Source organism: Quercus lobata, chromosome 7 (assembly GCF_001633185.2).
Source record: "Quercus lobata isolate SW786 chromosome 7, ValleyOak3.0 Primary Assembly, whole genome shotgun sequence".
Classification (NCBI taxonomy): Eukaryota; Viridiplantae; Streptophyta; class Magnoliopsida; order Fagales; family Fagaceae; genus Quercus; species Quercus lobata.
The window spans coordinates 5,120,143-5,147,963 of record NC_044910.1 but is presented as its reverse complement, the minus strand read 5'-3'; the positions used below and the strand labels follow the sequence as shown (position 1 = coordinate 5,147,963).

At 34.3% G+C, this 27,821-nt stretch overlaps 2 protein-coding genes and 1 long non-coding RNA gene across 3 annotated transcripts; 1 reads left to right on the top strand and 2 right to left on the bottom strand.

The window, feature by feature from the left end:
• The first annotated feature begins 2,942 nt into the window (after positions 1-2,942).
• LOC115953966 (guanine nucleotide-binding protein-like NSN1) lies at positions 2,943-8,063 on the top strand. Its single transcript, XM_031071804.1, has 9 exons — positions 2,943-3,052; positions 3,143-3,387; positions 4,383-4,500; positions 4,617-4,790; positions 5,151-5,368; positions 6,009-6,273; positions 6,757-6,936; positions 7,146-7,357; positions 7,542-8,063. Exons 1-9 carry the CDS (start codon positions 3,034-3,036, stop codon positions 7,908-7,910), a joined length of 1,800 nt encoding a protein of 599 aa, XP_030927664.1. The 5' UTR covers positions 2,943-3,033; the 3' UTR covers positions 7,911-8,063.
• A 9,160-nt stretch (positions 8,064-17,223) lies between these two features.
• LOC115953429 lies at positions 17,224-20,485 on the bottom strand. The gene is made up of 3 exons (XR_004083698.1): positions 20,363-20,485; positions 19,699-20,086; positions 17,224-19,352 (listed from the first exon to the last, which is right to left on the bottom strand). It is a non-coding gene; the product is annotated as an uncharacterized LOC115953429 (long non-coding RNA).
• Positions 20,486-20,570: 85 nt separating this feature from the next.
• Positions 20,571-27,600, bottom strand: LOC115951427 (TMV resistance protein N-like). Its single transcript, XM_031068640.1, has 7 exons — positions 27,404-27,600; positions 26,764-27,258; positions 24,337-25,168; positions 22,989-23,297; positions 21,679-22,335; positions 21,029-21,605; positions 20,571-20,611 (listed from the first exon to the last, which is right to left on the bottom strand). Exons 1-7 carry the CDS (start codon positions 27,598-27,600, stop codon positions 20,571-20,573), a joined length of 3,108 nt encoding a protein of 1,035 aa, XP_030924500.1.
• Between the last annotated feature and the right edge of the window lie 221 nt (positions 27,601-27,821).

Below are 27,821 nucleotides of genomic sequence, written 5' to 3'. Positions count from 1 at the left end.
AAAGAGTTTGAAATCATGGTAAAAAAAAAAAAAAAAAACAAGCTTACGAACTACAAAGAGTTTGAAATTTTCTGGTAAAAGAGTTTTACATAAATGAAATTTAAAAAAGAAGAAAAGATGTAGTACTCCGGGCTAATCACTTATTAGCTAGCTTATTTTGCCTAACTTATTTATGTACAACTTTTTGAAATCTATCATTTTTCTAAGTTATAATTTGTCAAAATCTTACCAAAATGAGTCTTAGTAATTGAAATAATGTTCCCAATCAAAAGTTACCCAAAATTAATGCTAATAATAATTAAAGAACAAAGAGGAGAATAACACACTCACCTCATGTCAGGAAATACAATTTACCTAATGAGCAAATTTTTTATGTTATGTGTAGGTAAGAATGAGTTGCATGTCATTTCAAATGACAAGAGCAATTAAATAAGGGCGCATTGTTGTATATAAGATTTTTTCATAATGTTTTTATTAGTTAGCAAAAGAAATTGTACTTTTTTTTGCCTCTTACTGTTAACTTTACTTGAAATAGTGGAGGAAACTAAAAATTAATAAGTATTGAAGTTGATATTTGGGAGAGGTGATTGGTATGTAATAAACTAATTCCCCATCTGCCCTATTGTTTGGGAAGGTTGATAATATGGACTAGGGCTGTTCACTCACCTGATCGAGTTTGAGATCAAATTGCCACTCGACCCGCTCAAGTCGAGTGGAAGAAGTGAAGACCCAAGGTCGACTGACAACCACCACAGGTCGGGTCGGATTGGGCTTTGGCGGATGATCGGTTGGTTTGGTCGAAATCGATGAAGGAGTGGTGGTGGGTGGAGGGTGTTAGATCTTTATCGGATCTGAATTAAGGAGAGAGATTCGGCCGGATTTGAGCAAATTTGAGCCAAACGTTGCCTGATCTAAGCAATTCAATGTCAATCATCACCGAATTTAAGTGAATCTGAGTAGATTTAAACGCAGAAAGTCAAGCCAATACAAATTTGAGCTGCAAAAGGCCTAATAGATATCGTATCTAGGTAGATTCGAAAGTTCTTGTAGTGTTTTTCAGTTGACTAGAGTAGTTCGGGTTTTGGTGGAGGACACCTATCATTAGACCCGTCGAAGTTGGTTGAGCAAGCCATAATTTTTTTTTTTTGGGTGGGAGTGAAAGAGGGATGTTGTAATTATTCTCTGGTCCCTACACTACCTTTGCCATTTATCTCTTATTGTAGCAAAGTTATTTGTATCAAATAAGTCAAGAAATAATTATAACCTTTGATGGTTAGTTTGGATGGTTAGTACTCAACGTACCAAGTTTAATATTCTAAAAAAAAAAAAAACCACATTTGTTTCGCTGTTTGTTGCCCATTGATATCCCAATTGGGCTACATCATGTGTACCTTTTTTTTTAATTTGAAAATATCTAAAATTTGTGTTTTTTATTTTTTATTTTTTTAATATCCGTTTGGATTTATTTTTTATAGAAGGCGTTTATGTGGCTGTGGTGGTTTTCCAATGGGTCCTGTGCACTGTTTACAGGACCCACAAACCTCTTTTTTCAAAAAACTTTCATTAAAAATGGGTCTCACGGCACTATTCAAACATTTAAAAATTATTTTGCTACAGTGTTTTCAGTTTTCAGTAAAATAAGCGGTATAATGGACCCTTAATATATTATTTTAACTAATTTAATTAATCACATTTTTTATATATAAATAAATAAATCGAGAAAGCAATTTTAATAAAGTAATAATTGTTTTGTGTCACTTTTATAATGTGTCTAATTATATCTTATATATTTTCTCAAAAAAAAAATTATTCCCATATATTATGTAATAGGTACATAAGAGAAAATTCATACAAACTACATTTTCTATCTTCTCATTTTTCTACCCAATTAAAAAAAAAAAAAAGAGTTTTCCATCACTCAACTTTTTTATCATTCCAAGTTCAAACCAAACACATGTGAGGAAAAATTAAATATTTTTTATCCTCCAACAGATTGGCTAGGGAGGCTTAAACGCGGAGCTATAGATTTGGCATGTATGCATTTGTTGTTTATAAATATATAGTATATACACACATCATAATTGATTTTTGTGGGAGAAGCAAATCTTTCCCCAATTAGATATTGATTGGTACACTCTTCCTTAGGCTTAATGCTTATAAGGCAAGGGTGGGAGGCGTCTCTCTCCGATGTGGGATTGAGTAAATCCGTGCGGGTGGGAGCAAGGGTCGACCCTGCCCATCCTAAAGCGGACAATACTTGATTGGGGAAAGATTCATTTCTCCCACAAAAAGGCAGGCCTAAGTGAAGGTGTACCACTCATGTGACATGAGTGGTACACCTCAGTGTTTATAAGCTGAAGGTGGGAGGCGTCTTTCCACAATGTGGGATTAAGCAAATCCGTGAGGGTTTTCATCCAAAGCGGATAATACCTTCTAAGGGAGAGGTTTGTCCCTCCAAAATTTTTATTAGAGTTTTTTTTTTTAGGAAATTTTTTTATTAGACTTTAAAAAGTAAAATTGAAGACTAAATATTATAACAATTTTTTTTCTAATGACAAAAAGGGTTCACGTGTGTGGTTACCATCCCATCCCATCCCATCCCATTTAAACTCAAATTTGACATAATATGGGACCACCCGAACAATAAAAGTACAAGCTAAATATTAGTAACTATAATAATCTAAATTAAAACATTATGAAAAAATTTTAATTGCTTTAGAAAATTTTATTTATTTAGTACTATTATTATTATTATTTCTAAGTGTTTATAATTTTTTTTTATTAGCTAATTATTAATGACCTCAATTAAAAAAAAAAAAAAAAATCCAATGGAACGAATTCAACCACTATCTATCTTTTTTTGGTTTTTTGTTTGGTCCGGACTCCGGACCCGAACCCGAATTCGAATTTTATCTCATTCTAAACGACTAAAGTCACTAAACCGGTAAACCCTAGCTAAAACCCTAGAAAACGAAATTAGGGTTTCGTTTTTTTTTTTTTTGATCTGTACGGTAATTCCAAGCTCTCTCAAAAATGGTGAAGAGGAGCAAAAGTAAGCTAATTGAAAATTTCGCACAATTCCCAATTTGAAAATTCCCTATATTTTTCTCAAAAATCTCTCTTTATTTTGTTTGTGTTTCAGAGAGCAAGAGCAAGAGGGTTCCTTTGAAGAAGAAGCACAAGATCATAAGGAAAGTGAAGGAGCACCATAGGAAGAAAGCGAAGGAGGCGAAGAAATTGGGTCTTAATCGCAAGAATAAGGTAGAGAAAGACCCTGGAATTCCCAATGATTGGCCTTTCAAGGAGCAGGAGCTCAAGGCTCTTGAAGCTCGCCGCTCCCGTGTTATCGAGGAATTGGAACAAAAGAAAGCCCTGCGCAAAGAAAGGGTATGGTTCATATTTGCTAAACTTCATTCGCATGCTTAGATTTTGATTGGAGCTATACATTTGCTTTATGAATAAAGTAGGATTTTTTAAATTCTGGGTTCATGGCAAAATAAAGACTTGAATACAGTTTGCTAATGATTTTCGTCTCAATTAGTCTAGAGACACAGATTTTTCACAAAATACGTGATAAAGTGATGTTAGTGGCGGGCCCAAATGAGAACCCAACGAAACCTGCCTACTTTGTGGTGTCTGTAGCATTACTGTTTTAGTCCCATACATAATTTGGTTGATTCCATAGGGTGGGACTAGAAGCAATCACTTCTAAGTTTGCTATTTAGGGACTAAAATCGATCACCTTTATGTTTTTTTTCGAAACGATGACTTTAGGGGTTTAAGTGATAGTCAAGAGGTAATGGCATCCTTTGTGGTACACCATTATCTACCTATCTTAAAGAGTGGTCACTTTAAGTTTGTCAGGGACTAAAGGTTATTAATTCAACAGCTTGGCAGGGGTCTTTCGGCAAGCATAGAAACATGCTTTTTGGAAGGCTGTGCCACATTGCACTATGTGGTGCCTTTGGCAAGAACAGAATTTCAGAAGTTTTCAGTGATGTGAGCGGACTATCCTTGAAATTAAATCCTTCTTCGTTCGTACTTTGTTGGATTGGAGTGCTTCATTTCTTTCTCCGCCTTGTTTCTTGCTTTTAGAATTGTTTGAGTATTGTATTTTGAATTGATAGTGCTTCTCCTTTAGTACACTGCTGGTGTACTGGGTTTGTTTTTCATTCTAATAAAATTTTGTGTTATAAAAAAAAAAAAGTTATCAATTCAAACTTTGGGGACTAACAATCACTCATGGGTGAAACTTAAATTGTGATAGTTTTCTGATTAGTTGTGAACCTTGTTGTACTTCCTCTAATGTATATGGAATGCAACCAGTTATCACTTTTGCTTTGTCCCTTCAATCCTTATATTCATAGTGGTGTACTCTACAGGCTCAAAAGAGAAAGTTGGGGTTACTAGAGGATGATGATAGCTCTAAATTGGCTACATCTGCTTCTCCTGGAGAACTCAATGTTAAAGATATTTCCACTGGAGTTGGGAAAAACCGGGGTATGTTGATTCTTTTTTTTAATATGTGTTCTTGGTGGAAGTTTTTTTTTCATTGGATCTACTGTCTATGTGTACTTATCTTTGTGCTACTTTTAACATCTCTTATTTTCAAACAGATAACTCAGATAGGGCTTTTTACAAGGAGTTGGTGAAGGTCATTGAAGCATCAGATGTCATTTTGGAAGTTCTTGATGCTCGTGATCCCCTAGGTACTCGTTGTGTTGATATGGAGAATTTGGTGATGAAAGCAGGCCCTAATAAGCATCTAGTATTGCTTCTGAATAAAATTGGTAATCTTTTGCTCTCTCTCTCTCTCATGCATGTTTAAGGTGTTTAGTTTTGTGTAATGACTCTTATGTTCATATAAATTTGGATAAGTTAGAAAATGAAAACAGTTAAAACGCACATTATGATTAGATTTGTAATGGAATGGCATGACCAAAATATCAGAGGACCATCATTCTAATAATAGACAGATATAACTCTGAGTCTGTTCTGTATATTCACAATCAAACAGCAATTAATCATATAATGGCTGCCATTTAAGTTCATAGACTATGTTACATGCAATGACCGAGAGATATCTCACCTATTTTCCTTGTCCATATGGTTTCATCTTGTTTTATTTACCTTTGTCACTTGTGTCTCAGATCTTGTTCCTAGAGAAGCCGTTGAGAAGTGGCTTAAGTATCTTAGGGAAGAATTACCAGCTGTTGCATTTAAGTGCAGTACACAAGAGCAAAGATCAAACCTAGGGTGGAAATCAAGCTCAAAGGCAGCAAATCCAAGCAATCTTCTACAAACTAGTGATTCTCTAGGAGCTGAGACGCTTATTAAATTGTTGAAGAATTACTCAAGAAGCCATGATGTAAGTCTACCAAGCAATGACCATATATTTAATTCACAATGACTTACGTGTGTCCCATTGGTGATATAGCATTATGCTTTTTATTGTACCTGTGCTTGTGTTGTCTTGATCTGCATGCATGCAACATGTATTCATTGAATTTTTTTGAACAAATTAGTTTATATGATAGCATGTGGAGTCTGCTTGACTTGCTAAATCTCATTCTACTTGGTTGGACGTTAGTTATTGTTTCAAAGAGTCTTTGTGCAGTTGTTTGGAAAGTAAATATTATGGATGAGGTGAAATAGGTTTGAAAAGTAGATGATTATTCAGTTGATATGAGTCAGTTAGATCATTGTTTATGCAATACTTATTTCTTTTGTTCTAGTGGATATCAGGCAAATATATGCTTAGTTGACCAAAACCTAATTTCTCTTTAGGGAAGTTTTGTTTTCAAAGTATGGCCTTCAAAACCTGTGTTAATGGTGTTTTTATTCTACATATTAAAGCTTCTCAATTAGGAACCATGGTGAAGGTTATTTTACCATTTTTTTTTTTACTACTGAATGGTACTTGTCATGCCATATTTTTGAATCTGGGTTTTAGAGTTTGAATAATAGTGCCAGCCATATTAACAATTGTGCTCTGTTATTTATGGCAGATCAAGAAATCAATTACAGTTGGTGTTATTGGCCTGCCTAATGTTGGTAAGAGTAGTCTCATTAATAGCTTAAAGAGATCCCATGTTGTCAATGTTGGTTCTACTCCTGGCTTAACAAGATCTATGCAAGAGGTTCAGTTAGACAAGAATGTAAAATTGTTAGACTGCCCTGGTGTTGTGATGCTTAGATCTGGAGCAAATGATGCATCTATAACTCTTCGTAATTGCAAAAGAATCGAGAAGTTGGATGACCCGATTGGTCCAGGTGAGTGAACTCATCCTTTGTCCTTGTGCTGGTTTATTTGCTATTCTGCTTGAGTACCTTTTCATGTGGCAAAGGAAATACAGCATTCTATTCCTTTATTAATTCGCATTCTCCCTCCAACTGTCTTTGTATGTAAGGAGATTGCATATATAGAATCAAGGACAATAAATGTTAATTAAAGAAGCTACAGTGACGTCAAATTCTATTAATATGTATTCTCCACTATCTATTAAGCTCAATTGGCGCCTACTAGTGTTTCTAACAGAGACGCCTAGGTTCAAATCCCCCCACCCCCAACTATTGAATTATCAAACAAAATTATTTACAAATCAAAAAAAGAAAAATGATCTATTTAGAAATTCTGGTGCATATTTCTTTAGGAAGAAGTCCTTTGGATAGTAAAATTTTTGTGGATTCTGTGTTATTATATTAAGTTATATCAGCGGATTTTGATATTATACTGTCCCTGTCCCATCTGTGCAGTGAAGGAGATTCTAAGGCGTTGCCCACCCAGCATGTTGGTAACTCTGTACAAGCTCCCTAGCTTTGACTCAGTCGATGACTTCCTTCAAAAAGTGGCTACTGTTAGGGGTAAGCTGAAAAAGGGTGGTGTTGTGGATGTGGAAGCTGCTGCAAGAATTGTTCTGCATGACTGGAATCAGGGTATGTGTTAGGCATTTATGGTTTATGTGCCCTGGGAATATGCAAACAAACAAGGGGAGAACAGGAAAAGCAAATTGTAATATATAAAGATGCAAAGTGATGTTAATAATTTGGGTGTTAGAGGTGTTGAGTTCGATTCTCAGAATGCCCCTAATTATCTATTGTTTTACTTATATAAAAAAGTAAGTTAATAATTTGATTTTTTGTAGGTAAGATTCCATATTACACTATGCCCCCAATTAGGAATCAAGGAGAGCCTTCAGAGGCCAAGATTGTTTCTGAGCTTGGGAAAGAATTTGACATTGATGAGGTTTATGACACTGAATCTTCGTTCATTGGAAGCCTCAAGTCTGTTGATGATCTCAACCCTGTGGAAGTTCCTCCGAGTTGCCCCCTCAATTTTGATGAGGATCTACTAGAGGTTTGTGATCTCTCTTAGTTTTAAGCATCTATTTATGGTCTTAGGCTGTGAAGTGACTTTGGGTGCTCCAAATCTCCATCCCCGAGAGGAGCACACCTCCTCATTGTTTTCATTATACGTTGTTTTTTAAATGTATGAAACTAATACCTTAATGTCCAACTCTTTTTGCATTTTTATGCATTAGAATGATGAACCAAAACATTCAATCCAAAGTGGTGAAGTCCCCAAAGACATGTATAATGATGGTGACGATGTGTCCATGGCATGTGAAGAAGATGAAGAAGGCAGGAACAAAGGAAAAACTGCTACTAGCAGGCAGAATGAGAAGTTATATGCTGTTGAAGGTATGCTTAATACAAAGATGAAGAAAGCAGAGAAGAAGAGAAGGAAAAAAGCTGAAAAATCAATCCCAGAAGATGCCATGGATGATGACTATGACTTCAAAGTAGATTATGTCAAAAAAAGATCTGCCATGGATGTTGGTGATGAGGATGATGGTAATCAAATAATTGGTAAGGTGCCTATGTCTGGTATTGAGTTCACTGATGAGTGATGTAAGACTAAAAATGGCATGCCTTATCTTTAAATGGAGTGAATGCTTTTGTATTTTATTTTGGTTGAGTCGGCCAATTTTGGAAAGGATAAAGAGAGTTAATTGAGTATTGTGATTTGGCTACTTATTGTTTAATCCCATGCTTTTCTGTACCCTCTCTCTCTCTCTCTCTCTCTCTCTCAAATGCATTGGTGCGTACACATAAACATGAGTGGCAAATTTCAGATCACCCTATTTTTTTAAGGAAATTTTAATTACTTCTTTTCCCACAATTACCAAATGTAGAGTTCCCCTAGCTTGTGATCAGAACACTGGATTAACCAAAAAAAGTTCGTCTAAATCCAAAATCCTAAATTTAGGAACCTTTAATCCACAATCTTTGGTGAACTGAGGCTTTTTGTTGATCCATTAAGCTTGAAATGAAAGTCATCTCTTCCATGATCCAAGCAACTCTTTGGGGGCCAAATTTTGGCTTAACATTTATACGTATTGTGTTCTTCAATAATTCTTTTGAAAATGAAAACAAATTATGAAATTAATTGTCAAAGACCAAGCCATAAATGAAAACAAAATTCAAATCTCAAAATTTATGACATGAGTTTCAAGTATCTTATGACTAATTAGCTTTGACGGAATTATAAAAAAAGAATACATATTTTTTTTTTTTGGGAAAATAGGAATATGCATAGAAATTAAATAGTCACAAGTCTATTACAAGATCTGCCCTCTTATCAAGGATACCAAATTCTCCACCACAAGCAGTGGGTTATCGGATAAAACATAAGTACTAATTACAGAAATTCCAAGTTTAGCAAGAGCATCCACACGGTAGTTTGCTTTGCATAATGTTTGCTTAATTTGGCTGTTAGGGAAGGTATTCGAAAGGTTCTAGTGAATGATTGGCCATAAATTTTTTCATGAGATGAACAACAATCAATGAATCAAAGCATCCAGCTCTACATCCAAGTTCACTGGAAATTATATTTCAGGAGAGCTTGTTGTGCCTCACTATAAAAATGTCTTTTCTAGGGTTTTTGGTTCTTTTTTTGCTAAATTTACTCATTGTGTCGTCACTGGGAAAAGGTGTCTTCTTTGCCTATTTAATTTTCTTCTTGCTGCTCTATCGTTTTGTAGTTACTGAAATTCAAACTTTGTTCCTCTATCTATCTATCTATCTATCTATTTATCTATATCTATCACATTTTTATATGTTCAGGGTAGCTTCTACATTGGGTACTGCTCTTCCTTCGCCATTGCCATGGATGTCCATCCCCTACAAAGAGTATTGGTATCTCTGCTATGATTCAATTCTTGCCTGCTGCAGATCGTGACTGTCTTCATATTCAATGATTCTTCCACTTTTTGACTGACATATTCTACCCTGCAACCATTTCATGCTGCTCATCAGTTGCATTTAGAATTTTGCGGGCTATTCATCACATGATTGTCCATCCAGATTCAATTCTTGGATTGTTGTAGGAATGAGTTGATTTAAGTATATTGGTTCCTTTCTAGGTTGGTTATGTGTTTATTGAAGCCTTCTGGTTTATTTAGGATCTATGCATGGTTTTTTTGTATGCACTGGTTCCTTAATTTGAAATATATTGATCAAATTTTGTACTTACAGACAACATGTACTGCTTCTTCACAACTGATCATGACTTCATAACCAAGCAACTGCAAGACTGTCAAAAAAAAGCAACTGCAAAAGATTTATAACTGATTGAATAAAATAGTGTTCAAGTGCCTCTGGTGAGTGGAAACAAACAGTATATAAGGCACTTGGCCAAAAAAAAGTGTCATATGCAAATATGAGATTGTTTAGGAAAAATATCCAAAATATAGAATATCACAGCTGCTTGCTTTGCCTAAATATGTCCTTTTTTATTATTTATTTATTCTATATTCCTTATGCAAAAAAAGATAATGAAAACAATATGATGTGTGAACAAGGATTAATTTTACTTCTCCACCCAACTCTAAATTGGGGAATAGGTCCTGGTGGGGAAGTTATAAATATTTTTCCATGTTGTGTCTCTAGAGTTAAAACGATATTATAAATTAGAGTTTTTGCATTGACCTAATATAATAAAATATTTAGTTCCTATTAAATATCCCTCTTTCTCTCTGTCTTTTTTTGGGCACTTGTATGTTACTGAGACTCAAGGTCATTGGCAAACATATTTTGAGTAGTTGGAATGCATTAAATTGATCTACTTGATGTTGATTTTCATTGAACTTTTTGAAGTTACCAGTTCTCAACCAAATAAGTTAACCTACTACAATGGCTGATATTCCAAATTTTTTGTTTCAGCTCTTGCTTCCTAGTTAGTACATCCTTTGTTCAAAATATTGTCATGATTCAACATTTCAATTTTGGCTATAGCGCGTGATCTAGTAGAGTACTATGCTCACATCGATGTCTTTCTGATTCCAAATATGCAGGCATTCATTGCCCTTGTCAACTGTAAAACCACCTACTTCACCAGACCTTAACTGAAAACTTGAACAAATCTAATCACACAATTTGATTATTAATTTGGCTAAACAAAAGTGTTTGTAATCCCCTTCAAGTTTGCTGAATTTTTATTTTATTTCGTCCAAAAAAAAAAAAAAAAAAAAAGCAAACGTTATACGTAGGTTTGAAAACATTTGACAATGACATTGATATTTTTTTGATGATAACTATAGCTTTTTAGCATTTGATAAGAGCAGCCTCCAATTTTTAGTTGATCTTATGCATTAATAGCCTGACTGGAATTGTTACAGTGAATTCAAACAAAACCAAAAGAATTTTCGAGCAATTTTATGATAATTACCAAATTTCCAGCTTAGAAAACTAAACCCTTATTCTAACAGGGGAAGGGTGTACATCTCAATATTCTGCATTTCTACTCATATATCTCCCAGTTTGTAGAGAACCCTTCTAGCCTATTTAAACAGTTAAATGATCCACATTTCCTAACTTCAATGAATGATGTTTTCACTATATTAAACATTTAGTAGAAAATTATACTGATGGGAAAAAGAGCAAGCTTGATAAAAACCTGCATTCCTACAAGATAACTGTAATACCATAAAGGAGGTGTTGCATGAATTTTGCCAAAAATCTGGGCAGAGGATGAGTGAAGTCAAATCTCGTGTATTTTTCTCTCCAAATGTGAGTCCGGATCAAAGAGAGCTTCTCTCTGGTAGTCTTGGGTTTAATTCGACTCCTAATCTTGGTAAGTACCTGGGGTTTCCGTTAAAGCATACAGGAGACCGCAAGCACGACTTTGATTTTGTGCTAGATAGAGTTAAGAAGAAGTTGGCAGGGTGGAAAGCTAACTTACTCTCTATGGTTGGCTGGGTAGTTCTCATCCAGGCTTCCTCCTCAACCATCCCAAATTATGTGATGCAATATGCTTCCCTTCCTAATAAAATTCCTAATGGTATTGATAGGGTCAATAGAAAAAAACTTTCTCTGGGGGTCAACAGAACATGCTAAAAAAATGCATTGGGTTTAATTGGGGCGAAGTGACTAAACCAAAAGAGGCAAGTGGGTTGGGTTTACAAACTGCTAAAGGTAGGAATATGGCGCTCTTGGCCAAGCTCAATTGGAGGTTTCATAAAGAGGGGAATGCTCCTTGGGCTAAGGTTTTGAGGTTCAAGTATTGCAATAGGCAACGAATTAGTGCAAGGAATGAAGCGAGACTTCCAAGCTCTCTGGTCTGGAAAGGTTTAAAGAAAGGTGAAGAAGTTTTCAAAAAAGGGGTTAAATGGATCCCAAGCCATGAAAGCAACCTTAATTTCTGGTCTGATACATGGTCAAATCTTGGTCCCATCTGGTCTCTTAGTCATGGCTCGATCCCGCAAGATTTGGAGAATTTACAAATCAAAGATGTGCTTTCTCCTACTGGCTGGGATTGGACTACTATCCCTTTTGAGCTGCCCTCTGAAGTTAAAGCTGACATTCAAGCTGTCCCTGTTCCTCGTGTGGCAAGATGCAGTGATAAACTAGCCTGGAAGTATTCTATAAAAGGGAAGTTTGATATGAGTAGTGCCTATCTCCTTGCCATAAACTCTTTCGGTATGGGGTCCTTCTCTGGTTCTTGGATTTGGAAGCTTCCTTCCCTGCCTAGAATTCAAATGTTTATTTGGAAGTGTATGCAGCAGAGTATTGGTGTTAAGGAATGCCTAGCTAATAGAGGGATTCCGCTTGATACTACCTATCCGTTGTGCCATTTAGAAGTCGAATCTATTTTGCATGCCCTCAGAGATTGTAGATTGGTTAAACCCATTTGGCAACAATTGGGTTTATACTGTGTGCAATCTTCCTTCTTCTCTCAAGACATCAAGGAATGGCTAATCTCTAATGGTGGCCTTAAGTCCTCTCAAAATGCTGTGGGTATTCCTTGGAATGTCATATTCTCTTTTGCTCTTTGGTTGATTTGGAAGCAGCGGAACCAGGTTGTTTTCAATAGAAAGAGTGTTAATTCGAACCTTGGTAAGAGTATTTCATCACAGGCTTCGGAGTTTTTCCTTTGTGCCTCTCAACCAAGATGGAACAGCCCAATGGTGCTCAGACAAGTGAAGTGGGAAAGACCGAAGCTGGGGTGGTTGAAGTTGAACACTAACGGGTCTTGGAGTTCAGCGTTAGGCAAGGCTACTTGATGCAAATCATGTTATGAAGAACAAAGAGTTTTTATTATTTTCCTTTTCCTATTTGAATTAGGATTTATTTACTCTAGTACTTTGAATTAAAATCCTTTTCCTAGTTGAATTGGGATTTTAATTGTTTTTCTTTTCCTAGTTATATTGTTTTTCCTTTCTCAAGTAGAAGTAGGTTTATTATTTCTTTTCCTAAAAGGAGTAGGAGAAATTCTATTCCTATAAATACTCTTTATAGAGAGGTTATTTATGTTATGTGTGTTTTTGAATAAAAGTTTGCTAGATAGGTTTTCTCTTTTACTTTGCCTATTAGCCTAGTGTTCTTGTAGAACTTAGGTTTAGTGGAAGAGTTGTAATATTTGTGTGTTATAGATTCTGTTTCTACATGCCTACGCTGCATCACTACTAGGGGAGGCTTGATCAGAGACGATATGGGCAATTGGGTGGTTGGGTTTACAAGGAAGCTGGGCAACGTGAACAGTTTCACTGCGGAAATTTAGGCTCTGCGGGATGGTCTGATGCTTAGCCATCAAATGAAACTCCCTGCTATTATTATCGAGCTAGACACTGAGGCTCTTGTGGATGCTCTTAAAAATCCCCGTTACAGTAACTCAGTCATCTCTCCTTTATTTGATGATTATAAGTATCTGATTTCCCAAATTCCCCAAGTTCGTATCAATCATGTATTTCGAGAGGCTAATAAATGTGCGGATTGGTTAGCTAATTCTCGCCACTCTCAAGTTTCAGAGTTTATTATTCATTCTGTTCCTCCCATGGAATTGGTCTCCCTTGTTGAGGCTGATATTCATGGTGTCTCTTGTAACAGGCTTTGTCCTGGGTTTGTTCCTGTTTGCTAGTTGAATGTTAATTCCAGTTTACCAAAAAAAAAAAGAGGCAATATAAACTCCAACAACTTCATGAAAATTGGTTGAAGACTGAAAAATTTTGCTAGTCCACCAAGGTTTGATACTTCAAAGAATTTGATCATCGGGTTGAGTCATTTTGCTCATCGACACTTTCCCTCTTTCCATTGCAACAAAAGAAGTGTGGCAACTTGACCTGACCACAGCTCCTGTGAAAGGAGTGTTGTAAATTGTACAAACAATACATCAATATAAAGACAAGATTACTTATTGGGACCACGTAAGTACGTATATTCAATTTTTGAAACAGGTGTCGTAACTCATTAGTGTTTGGTTTAACACATGCATGAGGTGGAGGCCACAAAACTTTAGCTTTTTACTACGCGTGTACTATTGTTATGTTTGAACTGTTGTATTAGTAAATTTAGTCATAGAGGATGCACTATGCTCACTTTGTAATAAATTCATTCCTTCATCTAAGGTTTTCAAGAAATGATTGAATATTAGTTCATGGCATTATTATTTACAATTTCTCTCTTTCTTTTGCAAACCCTTGAGGCCCTGCTTTCTCTTCTAAAATGAAGCAAAACCTCCTTAAGTAAATGATTTGTCAACTCACTAAGACTTCATTTGGATAAGCTTATTTTCACCCTAAAAGAAAATGTACAACTTTTCAAAATATCATCATTTTTAAAGTACAGTTGTACTTTTACACAATAAACAAAATAAGCCAATAAAGGCTAATAATTCAGCTACTACACAGAGACTTCATGTTTGAAGACAGCAAACCAAATAAGACTCAAAATTAGCAAAGCAACCTAAAGTGTTCCTTAGAGAAAATCAAGAGTTAAGTAAAAGACAACTGCCAAACTATGGTTTTAAAACGTTAAAAGCCTTGAATCATAACTGAAACCCAATAATACTTGAATGTAAAATGCATTATTGGTTTTTTTTATAAAATTTAAAAACACTTTCAAATAACAAATATAAATAACTTAATTTAAAAAATCTAATATATTATAAGCTAAATTGCAAAGTATACCCCAAAGTTTAAACCGTTTCGTAACTAAGATTGAGTAAGGTATTTTGGATGTTTTTGATATACGTGTGGGTGAAAAATGTATAAATATATTTGAAATGTGAAAAATATGTATTGAGTAGGATTAGCAAATGTTTTTACACCTTAAAGGTTCATTCCGTTAGGAAAAACAAATCCGCCCCTTCATTAGTGGACTCGCTTACATGGCTGTTAAGTAACACACAGGCACCAAGACCCACTTGAGACCTTTAATATGACCTTTAACATGTAATTATTTTTTGGTCACTTCAGCCTTCCCAAAACTGCTCTTTCTGTCTTTCACATGAATTAAATCAAATTGAAATCCACAGAACGTCGCCGTTTACGGTTTATCTGAAGGAAAAAAAAAAAAACCCACGTCCAAGAACGACGCCGTTTCACGAGAAACTCAAAACCCTGCTTGAGCTCCCTTATTTCTTCTTCTTCTTCGGTTTGAGTTTCAACAGAAAAACAAATACATCAAAGTTTGTAATACTACACTGTACTGTGGCCATCAGTTAAAGCACAATCTTACGAGAGATAGAGAGAGGGGAAAATCTTTGGCCACTGTCTGACTGCTTGAATCCCCACCGGTAACGTGTTTTGTTTTTCCTTTTATATATACATATTTTTGTGTGTAAACTCTTTTTTTTTTTTTTGATAATTTGTGTGTGTGTAAACTCTTGTTTGTCTTTTTGGATGTGTGAGATTTTACCTTCTTACATATATGTTGCTCCCTGAACATAAAGGGTAATAATAACACAAATCATTAAATTAAACAATTTAAAAATAATAATCTTACTTTTTTTTTTATCTATATATTTTAATAAATTTGGATTTTTTTTGAAACCTAATAAATTTGGATTTAAAATAGGTAAATCTCAACCCAAAACTGTATTTTAATCATTATTTCTATTTTTAAGTTAATGGATCGAATTAAACCGAATTGGATCAAAGGGGATCGAAGTGGACTGAAATAGACTGAAGTAGACCGAAATTGGCCGAATGGACAAAAGTAGACCATAAGAACAGAATTGGACCTAAATGGACTGAAGTGGAAAGGATTAGACCGAAATGGACCAAAATTGTGAATTTAAATAGTTGAAAATTGTGACTTCCTGTGCAAAAGTGGTGAGTATGTGAGCCACGTGTGAAAGTGTGTGAAATAGACATTTTCAAATGTGATGGGGCGTCCTATTGTATGAGATATTTCTGTTTACAAGAAAGTTTCCTCCCTAGTCTCCTCGTTTAGAGAATTTGAAGGAAGAAAAAAACATTTTTATTTAGCTAAAATTTATGGTAAAATATAAAAATTATCATTAGATTTTACCCAATACTTGATACTATCAAAACTTTTAAAAGTACAAACAAAAAGCCATTCGAAAATTTATCTACTTCTGCTTCTTTTTTTCATCTCTAGTTGTTATTTATTTATCATTTGCTATTCAGACCCTCTTTTGTGCATCTAATATTATTAGATAATTGCCTGTTTAATAAAGGAATGGACTATGTTCTTTCTTTCTCTGTGTGTTTGTTTTCACAACTTCTCAATATCCTCTGTTTCAGCTTTCAAGTCAAATCAACAACTCTTTTGCTTAGTCTTCAATGCCTATTTTCCTTTGTTTTTTGTTTGGCATGGCAGAAGGGTCGAACTTTCTGGCTACTGCTACATGAAAGTCAATTCATTGATAATGATTCCCCCCCCCCCCCTTTTTCTTAATCCTTTCCTTTATCTTTTTTACTTTCTTTAAAATTATAAATAAATAACTAACTAAAAGGGAGATGGTAATTTCATGGCCAGCAATGGAGCCTATAATTGAAATTTCATTAAGATGTGAACACATGACAATTATTTGACACGTGTTCAAATCTCAACAAATCCAATGCACTGGATCTGAGCCGATTCCCTTACTCAAAAGTTTCATTCTTAGTCTCCTCGTTCGGAGTTGGGAAATTGGTCTCTCTCTCTCTCTCTCTCTCTCTCTCAAAGATATGAATAGTGCTCAATTTTATCACATTCATGATTGATACCGGCATACTGCCATAATTCCAACAAGCACGATTTTTTTTCCCAAATAGAGGTAGAAAATTTATTGAATAGAGTAATGAAAGAATACATCAAATCGCTGTATGGTGCTTCCCCTTGCCATAGTTGTGAGGACTTAATACAGTAGGCATGTTTAGCCATACACAATGCTCCTCTAATGTTGTTAGTCAGGTTGATATAAGATATTATTCATTTATTCATTCCTATGGGAGGACACATAGGACTGAACAATTCCTCGGTTGAATATATTGTCATTATTTATGACTAGCATCTTTGTATGCATTTGATTTTATAGACACACACGTACGCACACTAACAGATACTTATAAGTATATACCAAAAATTTGTAGTAATTCTATTTTCATTCTTACAAAATAGCAAAGATGGCATTAATGTCTTTATTAAGGAGGTTTAAATCTTAAAACTCTAAAATCTTCCACAACCAAAACATTGGAAAGAGTTCCCATTTTTCTTCTTTCAAGTTGTGAGAAATGGAATGGTGATATTACTGTGTTTTCCTTTCATACATTGGATAAAAATTAGTATTAGCCAAACGAGACTCCTTGGTAACATCTTACAAATAAAAAATCTTGTCCATTCAACTAAATAAACTCTGAAGTCTAGACTAAATATCTCCATCAAATATCCTCTCTCTTGCTTTTGATGCCTGAAACATCAACATAAATACAACTAGGCATTCAAAATGGTTTAGTCTAATATTTTGTCCATTCAACTCAATTGGACACCAATTATTTCAGTCACAAATAGTTATAAGGTTCTCAATTTTCATACTATTTGATCAAGTTGAACATGAATTTTATTTGTAGAAAGGTGTAAAAATAAAACCAAATATATAGAAAGGATTAATTTTTTTGTACTAATAACCTGTTTTTCCCAATTTGTGAAACTTGTTTTACGAGCAAGCAGATATGCCTGTACAGTAGACCTTGTCAGCATTCCGATCCAAAGACCCTTTCCTTTCAAGTGTACAACGAAGGCCAAAACAACGCCTACTGGAACCCCAACCAGATAATATGCCCCAAGATTTACATAGGCTCCTATATCCTGCCAGCCACTTCCTCTAGCGACCCCTGATGCATATATAGCACAACATAACTTTGTGAGTTAATGGCAAGCAATATCAAGGAAGAATCACAACTTCTACATTGACATCTTTTGCTAATCTATTTTGATGAAATATACACAATATAATAATGATGGTTATGACTATGGCATAACAACTAACTAGACATTTCCTGTTAAGGATGTAAGGCTATTTGTTAAACCAGAAAGAAATTTACTTCCGAGAGTAAACTTGTTTAATTCTTTCCACACCATTAGTAAACTTTTTTATTGCAAAGAAAATATTCTAAATTAATAATGAACTAATGTGTATTTGATAGTATAGCTATAGTATTCACTTGAATTGATAAGAATTAAGAAGTTATAACTTTCAAAAATTTAGCTCCAACTCAAAGCCCATTACATGAGAGAAATATGAGAAAGTTACTTGAAAGTACTGCTTGTAAGCCATCCACGATTATTATTTATTAAGAGACAAAGCAAAGGACCCATATCTGCAATACGATCTACAATTTCCTTCTTACAGCTAAAGGCATAGCCCAAAACACGATGGCAGAAGAAGAGAATCATGGCTACAATAACCATCTCTGCAACTACAAGAACTATTATGGCCTTAACAGTTATTTTAGCTGCTTGTGCATTCCCAGCTCCCAACTCATTTGAAACCCGAGTGTGACAGAGCATTTAATGCATTCTTTTCCAAAACAATTGTATACCATGCTTAGACAAGTTTAGGCGTAAGGAAACAAATTTAAGAGCAAACCTTGCTGTGCTGCAAATCCATATGGTATGTAGTAGTACAAATTAGTAATTGTAAGGCTGCATGCAGTGAAAAATTAGAAGCATTCTATTGTAAACCTCATATATTACATATGGAAAAGAAGCATACCATAGCAAAAGCACTGAAGTCTCCAATTCTGGATTTGGTAAAAGACCAGAAAGCAAAATAAGTCCCTCCAAACGACCACCATACAGACTATTATGATTAGCATGCAACAAAATGCTAAGAGACTTAATACATGTAGGCGAAAAATGAAGACTACATATGTCTTCTATTCTACACTGATTAAAAAACAAGGTTAATATTATTTTCAGCTATAATGCATGGATGAAATTTATCTAGAGGAGGATAAAGGAGACAAGGACTTTACAATGAGACTGTAGCCAGTTACAATGGCGTAAGAGGTGGCAACAGAGACCCCGGAAAGAGAAAGTTCATCAAGGTGTCCCACCATCATCAGGGAAACAGATGGCAGGCAATACTGCAAGACCAAGATGGCTACCATTGGTGCTGATAAAAAGCTCACCATCTTTAGCTCTATCACAAACACCTCCCACTTCCCTTCTATTTCCTACCTCAATTCCTTCTGAAACAAACAGTGCCTATTCACATTTCCAAGTCTGATTCAACCAACATATAGATTTAAGACCAGTTGTGCCAGTCTGAAATAGTTATAGGATTTGGAATATTCAAGCTTTACAATCAATTTGAGCATAAATATACTAAATTGCAGTAAGAAGAAGAAGAAAATGGAGGGCTGGGGTGGGGGAACAATTATGTAGAAAGGAAGAAATTTTTGTACTAATAATAATTTGCTTCTGCCAATTAGTGAATTTTGTTGCATGAGCAAGCAAAAATGCTTGTACAAGACTGTCTCTACATCCAATTCAAGGGACTTCAGTATACAGCAGATAATATTCTCCAAGTTTGACATCAGCTTCTATATGTTGTCAGCAGATTCCTATAGCAAAATCAAGGAAGAATCACGAATTCTACATTGGCCTGATATGCTGATTTAATTTGACGAAAGATATTAACAATATACCGGTTAGGCCATAACTATCAACTAGACATATCCCAAAAATAATCAAAGAAGATAACATCAAGGGTGAACTTGTTTGAAGCTTCCAACAGTGTTTGTTGACTTTTTAATTGCATGGAAAATTTTCTAGAATAAAGACAGCATTAATGCTTAGCTAATCGTATAGCGTGATTGATAAAAAGTAGTAGCTTCTAAACGTCTCCAAAATTCACAACTCAAGGACATTAACTCAAAATCACTACACAAGAGAATTGAGTGAATTTACCTGAAAGTATAGCTTGTATATCATCCAATAACAGTAGGCTCAATTGAATGCCATCCTACGGAAATCATTATAATTGACACGGACTAGAACCCTTTAAAAAAGTTAAGAAAAGAACCCACTCTACTATCATTATGAAACAAGATACAAGGATATGTCACTTGAATACATTTCCAAATAATTATAACTGAAAACATTTATAAATTTAATACAACAGACCAGGATTTTTATCTAAAAAGAAAAACAGTCATACTGACAGATATGCTTATGCACGTCCAGTAACAGTAGCCTCAACTGAAATTCAAGCTATGAAAATCTTTGCTATTTAGCATCCAGTCAAAGTATAAGCAGGACATGAGTCTAGAGACATCAATTGTTATCACCTGCATGGCTGCATATATGTGAAAACTTAAGTTAGTACAGTACCATAATTAAAAAAATAAATAAATAATATTTCACTCATTAATAATCAGTATAATTGGAGTTCCTCCTTGCCCTTTCTGGAAGGCATAGCACCAATGATTATGACATATAGACATGGTAGAAAAGGAAGTACTATACAATCTCTAGTTTTCATGTTTCAAAAATTTTTTAGGAAAATTTCTCCTGCTTTTGCCAGCACTAAACAAGGCGAGTATGAAAATTAGCATAATACTTGAACACTTACAAATGGGATGCCATAATAGGACTGAATCATCTACATTAGCAAAATCCTTAAAGTTCATCATCATCATCATTCCCATCATCCCCATCATCATCATCGTCGTAGTCGTCGTCGTCGTCATCATCATCCCCATCATCATTATCAACATCATCATCATCATCACCAACTGTATCTATGTGAAAACCTGAGTTAGTATGATAATAATAATAATTCACTCATTATTAATCAGTGTAATTGGAGTTTGCTTCCTTCCTGTTTTGTAAGGCATAATACCATTACACCAATGATTATGAAGAATATAAACGGTAAGGAAGGAAATACTATACAACAGTCTCTAGCTTTTACATTTCAAAAATTTACCAAGAAAAGTTGTATTGCATTTGCCAGCACAAAATGAATAAGCAAAATAGCATAATACTCTGATAGTTACAAATAGGATGCCAAAATAGGATTGAACTATCTAAATTAGCAAAATCCTTAGAGAAATGTAACGGGTTAAGCTTTAGAATGTATTTCCTATTATTCTTAACTACTTGTTAGACAATTGTCAATAAACTCATGTGGCAAAATTTAAGTTTAATTTTTAGGAACTCAAAACATGTAAGGTGATTGGGCTTGCTTGCACACACAGTGAGCCAAAAGAAGAAAAAGAAAAATTACTTGACTTACTTGCCAACGACGAAGGTTGTTTGAGATGGTCATTACTAGTGAATTCAGAGATGAAACCTTTCCCAAAGCTCTCAATCAAACATTGTGCATTTGTTTGGCTGAACTCGTCCACATCTTGCTCGTACACCAAATTGACCCCACATTCATGTACATGAAAGGCTGAGTCATAGGTCTCAAATATAACCTTAATCTTACGGCATTCACCATTCCCAACAGCAGCAAACCAATCATCACGAGACAAATACAATAGCCAAATACTGTCCTCACAATGCATGAACGTATTGAAAAGTTCAGAGGCATAGTGATTCTGAGTCATATCACCAAGGGCTGTCACACGAGCTCCAACACCAAATCTATTCCCTTTACAAGCTGATACTGATGCACAGAGAGCGAACCCCATCCATTTACTATTACACCAATTTGAAGGCAGCTCTATGCTTATTGAATTTCCCACACTTTGATGAGTTAACCATGATGGAATTTCAAATCCGTGAATAGTTATCTGAAATTCAGTTATAGATCCATCCTCTTTCCTTTTGGAAGAAGTTTCACAAACTGTTTTAAGACAAAGGAGTCCCTGTAACCAAAACACAACTACTGTTATAGGTAGCTGTTACTTTTATCAATTAAAGAGAAAGAGAAGACATTACCTGTAGGTAACGGAACAATCTTGTAAAAGCTACTCCACTGCCGCTCTCATCATACGGATGCCACCGGAAGACTGGTTGTGACAAGCTACTTAGTTTGACCAGTGCTGGTGACGGTTTTAGAGAAAAACAACATTGAGCATTTATAAATCTTAAAGTTGATGGAAGCCTCGGCAATGATTTTAGTTTTTTGCATCCGCGAAGAATGAGTGTTTCAAGAGACCTCAAATCATCCATGTTGCTTGGAAGACATTCGAGATTTTTGCAGGAACTTAGATCTAATAAAGTAAGGGCAGTCAAACACTGGATTGATGAGGGTGCTAGTTTCTTAATAGCAGCCGCACCCAAATAGATTTTTGATAGGCTTTTCATAATTCCAGTAAATTTCAGAATTGAACTGAAATTGTAGCAACAAGAAAGATCAAGAAGCGTAAGGGATTGCATTTCAGCAGACATGCTGGGAAGATCAGTAAGAGATTCACAGCTATCCAATTTTAAATACTGAAGCCTGCTGAGTTGTCCAATAGATGGGTGGATCTCAACCAAACTATCGCAGCAAGAAAGATTTAGTCCCTCAAGTCTCGGAACACCTGAAAAGTCAGGTGTCCTAATAAGGTTTTCTGAAAAACTAAGATCGATGAACTTTAACTTGACTGAATGCTGTTACAACCAAAAAAAAAAAAAAAAAGCTTCCATTAAACATAGAAATTAATTTAATAAGTAAAGAATTCTTTTAATTAATTATACAACTTTATAAATGAAAGGATGAAGCTCGTGAAGTGTATTTGTAGCTACACCTAGTGGATTTTAGGTGGATAGAAAAAATGGGAGGGAAAGAAATTTATTAGAGTATTTGGTTGGGTGGATTGCCATATTTTCTCCTCGGCCCACCAAAATGTCTCCCCAAATTGAGGAGAAAACTGAAGAGAAAATTTGGGAAAAATATTTACCTGCTTGTGCAAACTGCAAACCATAACATCCTTTGCAACTTTCACATGATTTTGTGGATTTTTTTTTTAGCTAATTTGTTTTTTTATTTATTTAATAGGAGCATGAAAGTAAATTTATACAAAAAATATTTTCTAACCTCTTCTTTTTCTTCTCAACCAAACAAATGAGTTTTTCAACTCTCAACTTTTCCATTTTCCCAAGCAAACACACATGAGAGAAAACTAAATATTTTCTATCCTCTCACTTTTCTATCTCTCTTCCATTTTCTCTATCCTCCCACTTTTCTATACTTCTAATCAAACAAACCATTAAAAAAACAGAAATAGTAAATGATAGAAAGACAGTTAAAAGAACAAAATTACCATTGCTCCTTCCCAAAGATATTCAAATGTGCCATGCGGCAAGCCAAGTTGAACAAGCTCCTTTGGTTGGAAACTAGATGCCAAACATCTTAAAGGACATGATGCCCATGAAAGATGTCTTAGCTCATTAGGAATAGCAAGATGCCCAGGATTGAGGGCCTTCGGGGAGTCCAGCTTTCCAAATCTCAGTGGCTTCTTAATTATCAGCAATCTAAGATTAGACATCTTTGAAAACATTTCAGGAAATTCTTCAAAGTTTAAATGCTCTTCCTCGTATTTGACAGCTATGGCTCGAATTTCATCCGTTGCCTAAGATTTCAAAAACAAAAGCTTGCATGGTCAAATGATAAGAATAGTAGAATTACTCAAGTTTTATACTGTGTTAAAGCAGTAAAGGACATAGAAAATATCTAAATGAAATTACTCAAGTTTTGCATTGCAATTTTGTGGACAAAAAGAGAAATTTAAATGAAAATGCAAAAGGATTGGTATGTGGCTTTGCATATTTAAGAAAATTACATTTTTCATTATAGGAGAAAAGTTGTGTTTTCAATTCACAGCTCATGAAAATTGCCAGAAAATTGCATTTTCACACGGCATTTTTTCATCTTTACAAAAAAATTTTACATATTTTTCCAAACACTTAATTTCACTTTTTTTTTTTAAAACACATTTTCAAAACACAACTTCTAAAATTTTCAAAACATTAATTTAAAAAAAAACTAACCCTAACAGATTCTAAGAGTCCCACCAGTAACTAAATAGATCGTGGTACAACATCATATGTTAATAGTAAAATGTACTACATATTAAGTCCTATTGATAGATTGTACTACATCTTTTTTTTAAATCTTTTCTTTTTCTTATTAATCTATTTAAAATTCATACATTAAAACTAAGAAGGTCCACTTCTACCATTTGGAAATTCAAGACCAACTAGGGAAAAAATAGAAATCACAAAATTTACTTCTAAAGTGATGGAAAAAGAAAAAAAAGCCAACACGATGATTTTTTTTTTTATATTAAAAAAAATGTTAAGATAGCCTTTTGTTAATGCAGTAACCAAGAGATGAATGATTAGTTCATTAAATCAAGAAAATAAATTCAATTTTATAAACAATTACAAAGATATATATATATATATATATATATTCAAAATATAAGAAATCACCATTGGCAGTTTATTAGCATGTGAATGTTTTATTCTTAATTTCATTACTTTAATACTTAGGTAACCACTTACTTATTGATTTTTTTTAAAGAACTACTTTATTGAAGAAAATCATGTTACTATACCTACTCAATATTATTCATTGAAATAAAATTATAGCTTTATCATTTTTCTTACCATATTGTTCTTCAATACATGAAGTAGGTCCTCAGTAAGCCACAACCTACTCTGCTTTCCGAGATTCCCACCTGATTCAAAACGAATAATTTTTTGACCCATTTCTGCTAGTAGATCATGCATCCCCAAATATTCACCATCATCCACAGTTAGGAGAGATCTTTCCACAAGAACACTAATACCAATTATTGCATCGAAATCACAATTCTCTAATATCTGTATTACTTGATCTTTCTTCCTCCGTCTAAAGAAACATGCAATATCTAAGAATATCTCCTTCCACATTTCTTCCAATCCATCATAACTTATTTTAAGTATATCAAATATATCTCCTTTAGTTTTTTTAAAACTTTTCAATGCACTTTTCCATTCATCTACTGTTCTTCCAACCAAAAAGGATCCCAAAGTAACAAGAGCTAATGGAAGGCCATTAGCATAATTTACAACTTCCTGAGAGAGCTGCATATAACCTTCTTTGGGTTGTTCCATTTTGAAGGCTTTCAAACAAAAAAGTTTTGAAGCATCTTCATTATTTAATACTTCAGGCTTATACCTTTTATGTACTCCATGTTGGACCAACACATGTTCATCTCTAGTTGTTATGATGATCCAACTCCCCAATCCAAACCAATCTTGCTCTCCAGCCAATTTGTCTAATTGGTCCAATCGGTCAACATCATCTATAACAAGTAAAACTTTTTTATGACACAACCTTTTCTTAATCATGTCAACCCCTTCATAAACATTCCTTATTTTTATATTTTGGTCCCCCAAAATGTCTGCAAGAAGCTGCTGTTGTAATTGAGGCAATCCCTTCATTTTTGAATCTTCCCTAACATTGGCAATAAAACTAAAACCTTCAAAATGACTACGAAACTCATCATAAATAACTCTAGCAAGAGTTGTCTTACCCAACCCCCCCATACCATAAATCCCTATCATGCAAATACTATTTTCAAAACCTAAATATGAGGGGATCAATTTTGCCATAGTAGATTCTATTCCTACGAAGTTTTTGGTTATGCTTGAGGATTTAGAACTCAATTTCTCCATCATCTCATTCACAATGTGTTGGATAAATTCGGACTCATGCCTGGGAAGAAGATAGAAAAATTTTACATGATGGTCCAAACCAGTTATAAATAATCTTTTTCACAATGTGTTGGATAAATTATGACTCATGCCAATGAACAAGATAAAAAATAATTATATGATGGTCAAACACATTTATAAGACTATGGAAGGAAGAACAATATTAGGCAAGAATACTCCTTGCTCAAACACATGTCAATTCATTAGCTCAAGCAACGTGGATACAAGAATTGTATATCATATTAGTTATATAGTTCAAACATACATATTCAAAGCTATAGTTTTTGTTGACTTGGTTGAAACATATCCATCAAATTTAAGCTTGCTTGAGTAGTTAAGCCTTAGTACCTGCACAAATGCAAGTCTTTACCTCTTGAGTCTAGGGCCAAATTATTTTTTCTCCCCGCTTAACTGCTTAAGCGAAGGTGTTCATTAAATTTCTATTTAGGCACTAATATCATTACAAACTACTAAAAGCTCTACTTCTTCAAAGTTATGTAAACAGTTTTTTACTAAATAAAATTATGTAAACAATTAATATGTAATTAAAATGGTTAAAATGTGCTTTAGGTTTACCCAAAACAATGATTGGGGCCAAAACTAAATCGTTTTAAAAAGGACAAATTCCCAACATAAACTTAATCCAATATATAGTTTGGGAAAAAGGTAATTTGGGGTTGTTAAAGCATCACATTGAGTTATAAAAAAGCATTGTAAACGTGGAAGACAATAACCCCTCACATTTCTAACCATATTTAATTTATCAATTTTTTCTTGAATAATAGTGAGAAAACAATAACAAAAGTAAAGTTAAAAACAAAAGATGGAGAATATGAACCAGGCATCCAGCATGGCAACACCCAAGCCAAGAACTTGATCATGCTGCAAGGAAGGGAGGGAGAGGAAGTGGAAGAAATGAAATGAAATTGAGGGACAAAATTTGTCTGTAAAATGCAAATTCTGCTAAGTTGGATAAAAAATCCAAATAGTTTTATTTTAGTCCAGACTTTAAGGAAATGAATATAGTAATTAAAATTTTGTGAACTAAATTGCAGAATGGCAAAACCACAAAGCGTAAATTATGATTTACCCAAAAAAAAATGAAGATAATAGACAATTTCAATAGACTTATAATTCATAGAAATTTATGTCCTTAAAACCAAGAATTTCCTTTTAAATTATTGCAAAGGAGCATTTCCGAAGTCCTAAAGAAGTGCAACAAGATTCTAACTATTATATGTTGTAATATTTCAATCCATGCATATTATGCTACATTATATATACTTCATGAAATAAGAAAGAAGACTACTTGTTTAAATATCAAAAGAAATATACCTATCTTGTAAATGCCAACCTGAGAGATTTGCTACTTCTCTCAAAGCAGCCCTCCACATTTCCACCATCTTTATGTTATCTTTAAATCGTTTTTCATGATCATTAAAGGCCTGTCCAAAAGTTCCTGTCTGTTTCCGTACATCAGATGGATCCACATCATAAAAAATAGGCCAAATCATCAATTTTCTCTCTCTCATGCATTTAACGATATGTGCAAGTTCAACCAAGCACCATGTTGAAAATGCATAATTTCTTGAGAAAATAACAATAGCAAACCTCGATTCTTCTATTGCTTTCAAAAGCTCCGGCGAAATAGATTTTCCTCTCTCAAGTTCTTCATCATCCCTAAAGGTCAAAATGCCTTTCCGTTGTAAAGCAGCATATAGATGGTCAGTAAAACCTCTACGGGTATCCACTCCTCTAAAACTGAGAAACACCTCATATTTCCATTGAGGTGTTGAAGAAGAAGATGGTGATGACATTGAGGCTCCCTGACTGCACATGGAAACAGTTTAAAATATACTAGAAAATGTTAAACTATTTTATATGTATAATTTTGACAAAAAGAAGTTTAACATAAGAGAAAATATTCATGTTGAAGATTCATTTTTTATTTTTTTGGAGGGTGATCATGGCAAACCTTGATTCTTCTTTTTCTTGTATAAGCTCTTGTGAAATACAATTTCCTCTCTCAAGTTCTTCATTTTTCCTAAAAATCCAAACGCCAATCCATCGCCAAACGGCAAATACAATATCTACAAAAAAATTTCTAAAATTCCACCGAGGTGTTGAAGAAGAAGAGGATGATGATGACGATGAGATTCCTTGAGTCCTCATGGAAATACTGGCAAATCTTGAGAAATATAAAATTAATAGGAACGTAAATTAAGGAAGAGGAAAACAATTTGACATGGAAATTTCATTTCAAGATAAAAGGGATGAATGTGTGTGAAAAATGACTGACTTACAGATTTGGAAATAGAAATTACAGTAGACTAGTAATGACTGGTGATTTGTAATGCCCGAAACCCACTTGATAATTGCGTGTTTAATAAAAG

Excerpts from the sequence above, each read along its gene's own strand:
- LOC115953966 (XM_031071804.1), top strand. Across the intron at positions 5,369-6,008 it reads ATTACTCAAGAAGCCATGAT|ATCAAGAAATCAATTACAGT; the intron begins GTAAGTCTACCA and ends TATTTATGGCAG. Across the intron at positions 7,358-7,541 it reads TTGATGAGGATCTACTAGAG|AATGATGAACCAAAACATTC; the intron begins GTTTGTGATCTC and ends TTTATGCATTAG.
- LOC115951427 (XM_031068640.1), bottom strand. The coding sequence starts at position 27,600 with ATGAGGACTCAAGGAATCTCATCGTCATCATCATCCTCTTCTTCTTCA. Across the intron at positions 27,259-27,403 it reads CAAGAAAAAGAAGAATCAAG|TCAGGGAGCCTCAATGTCAT; the intron begins GTTTGCCATGAT and ends TTCCATGTGCAG. Across the intron at positions 23,298-24,336 it reads ATGTATTGAAGAACAATATG|GCAACGGATGAAATTCGAGC; the intron begins GTAAGAAAAATG and ends TTGAAATCTTAG.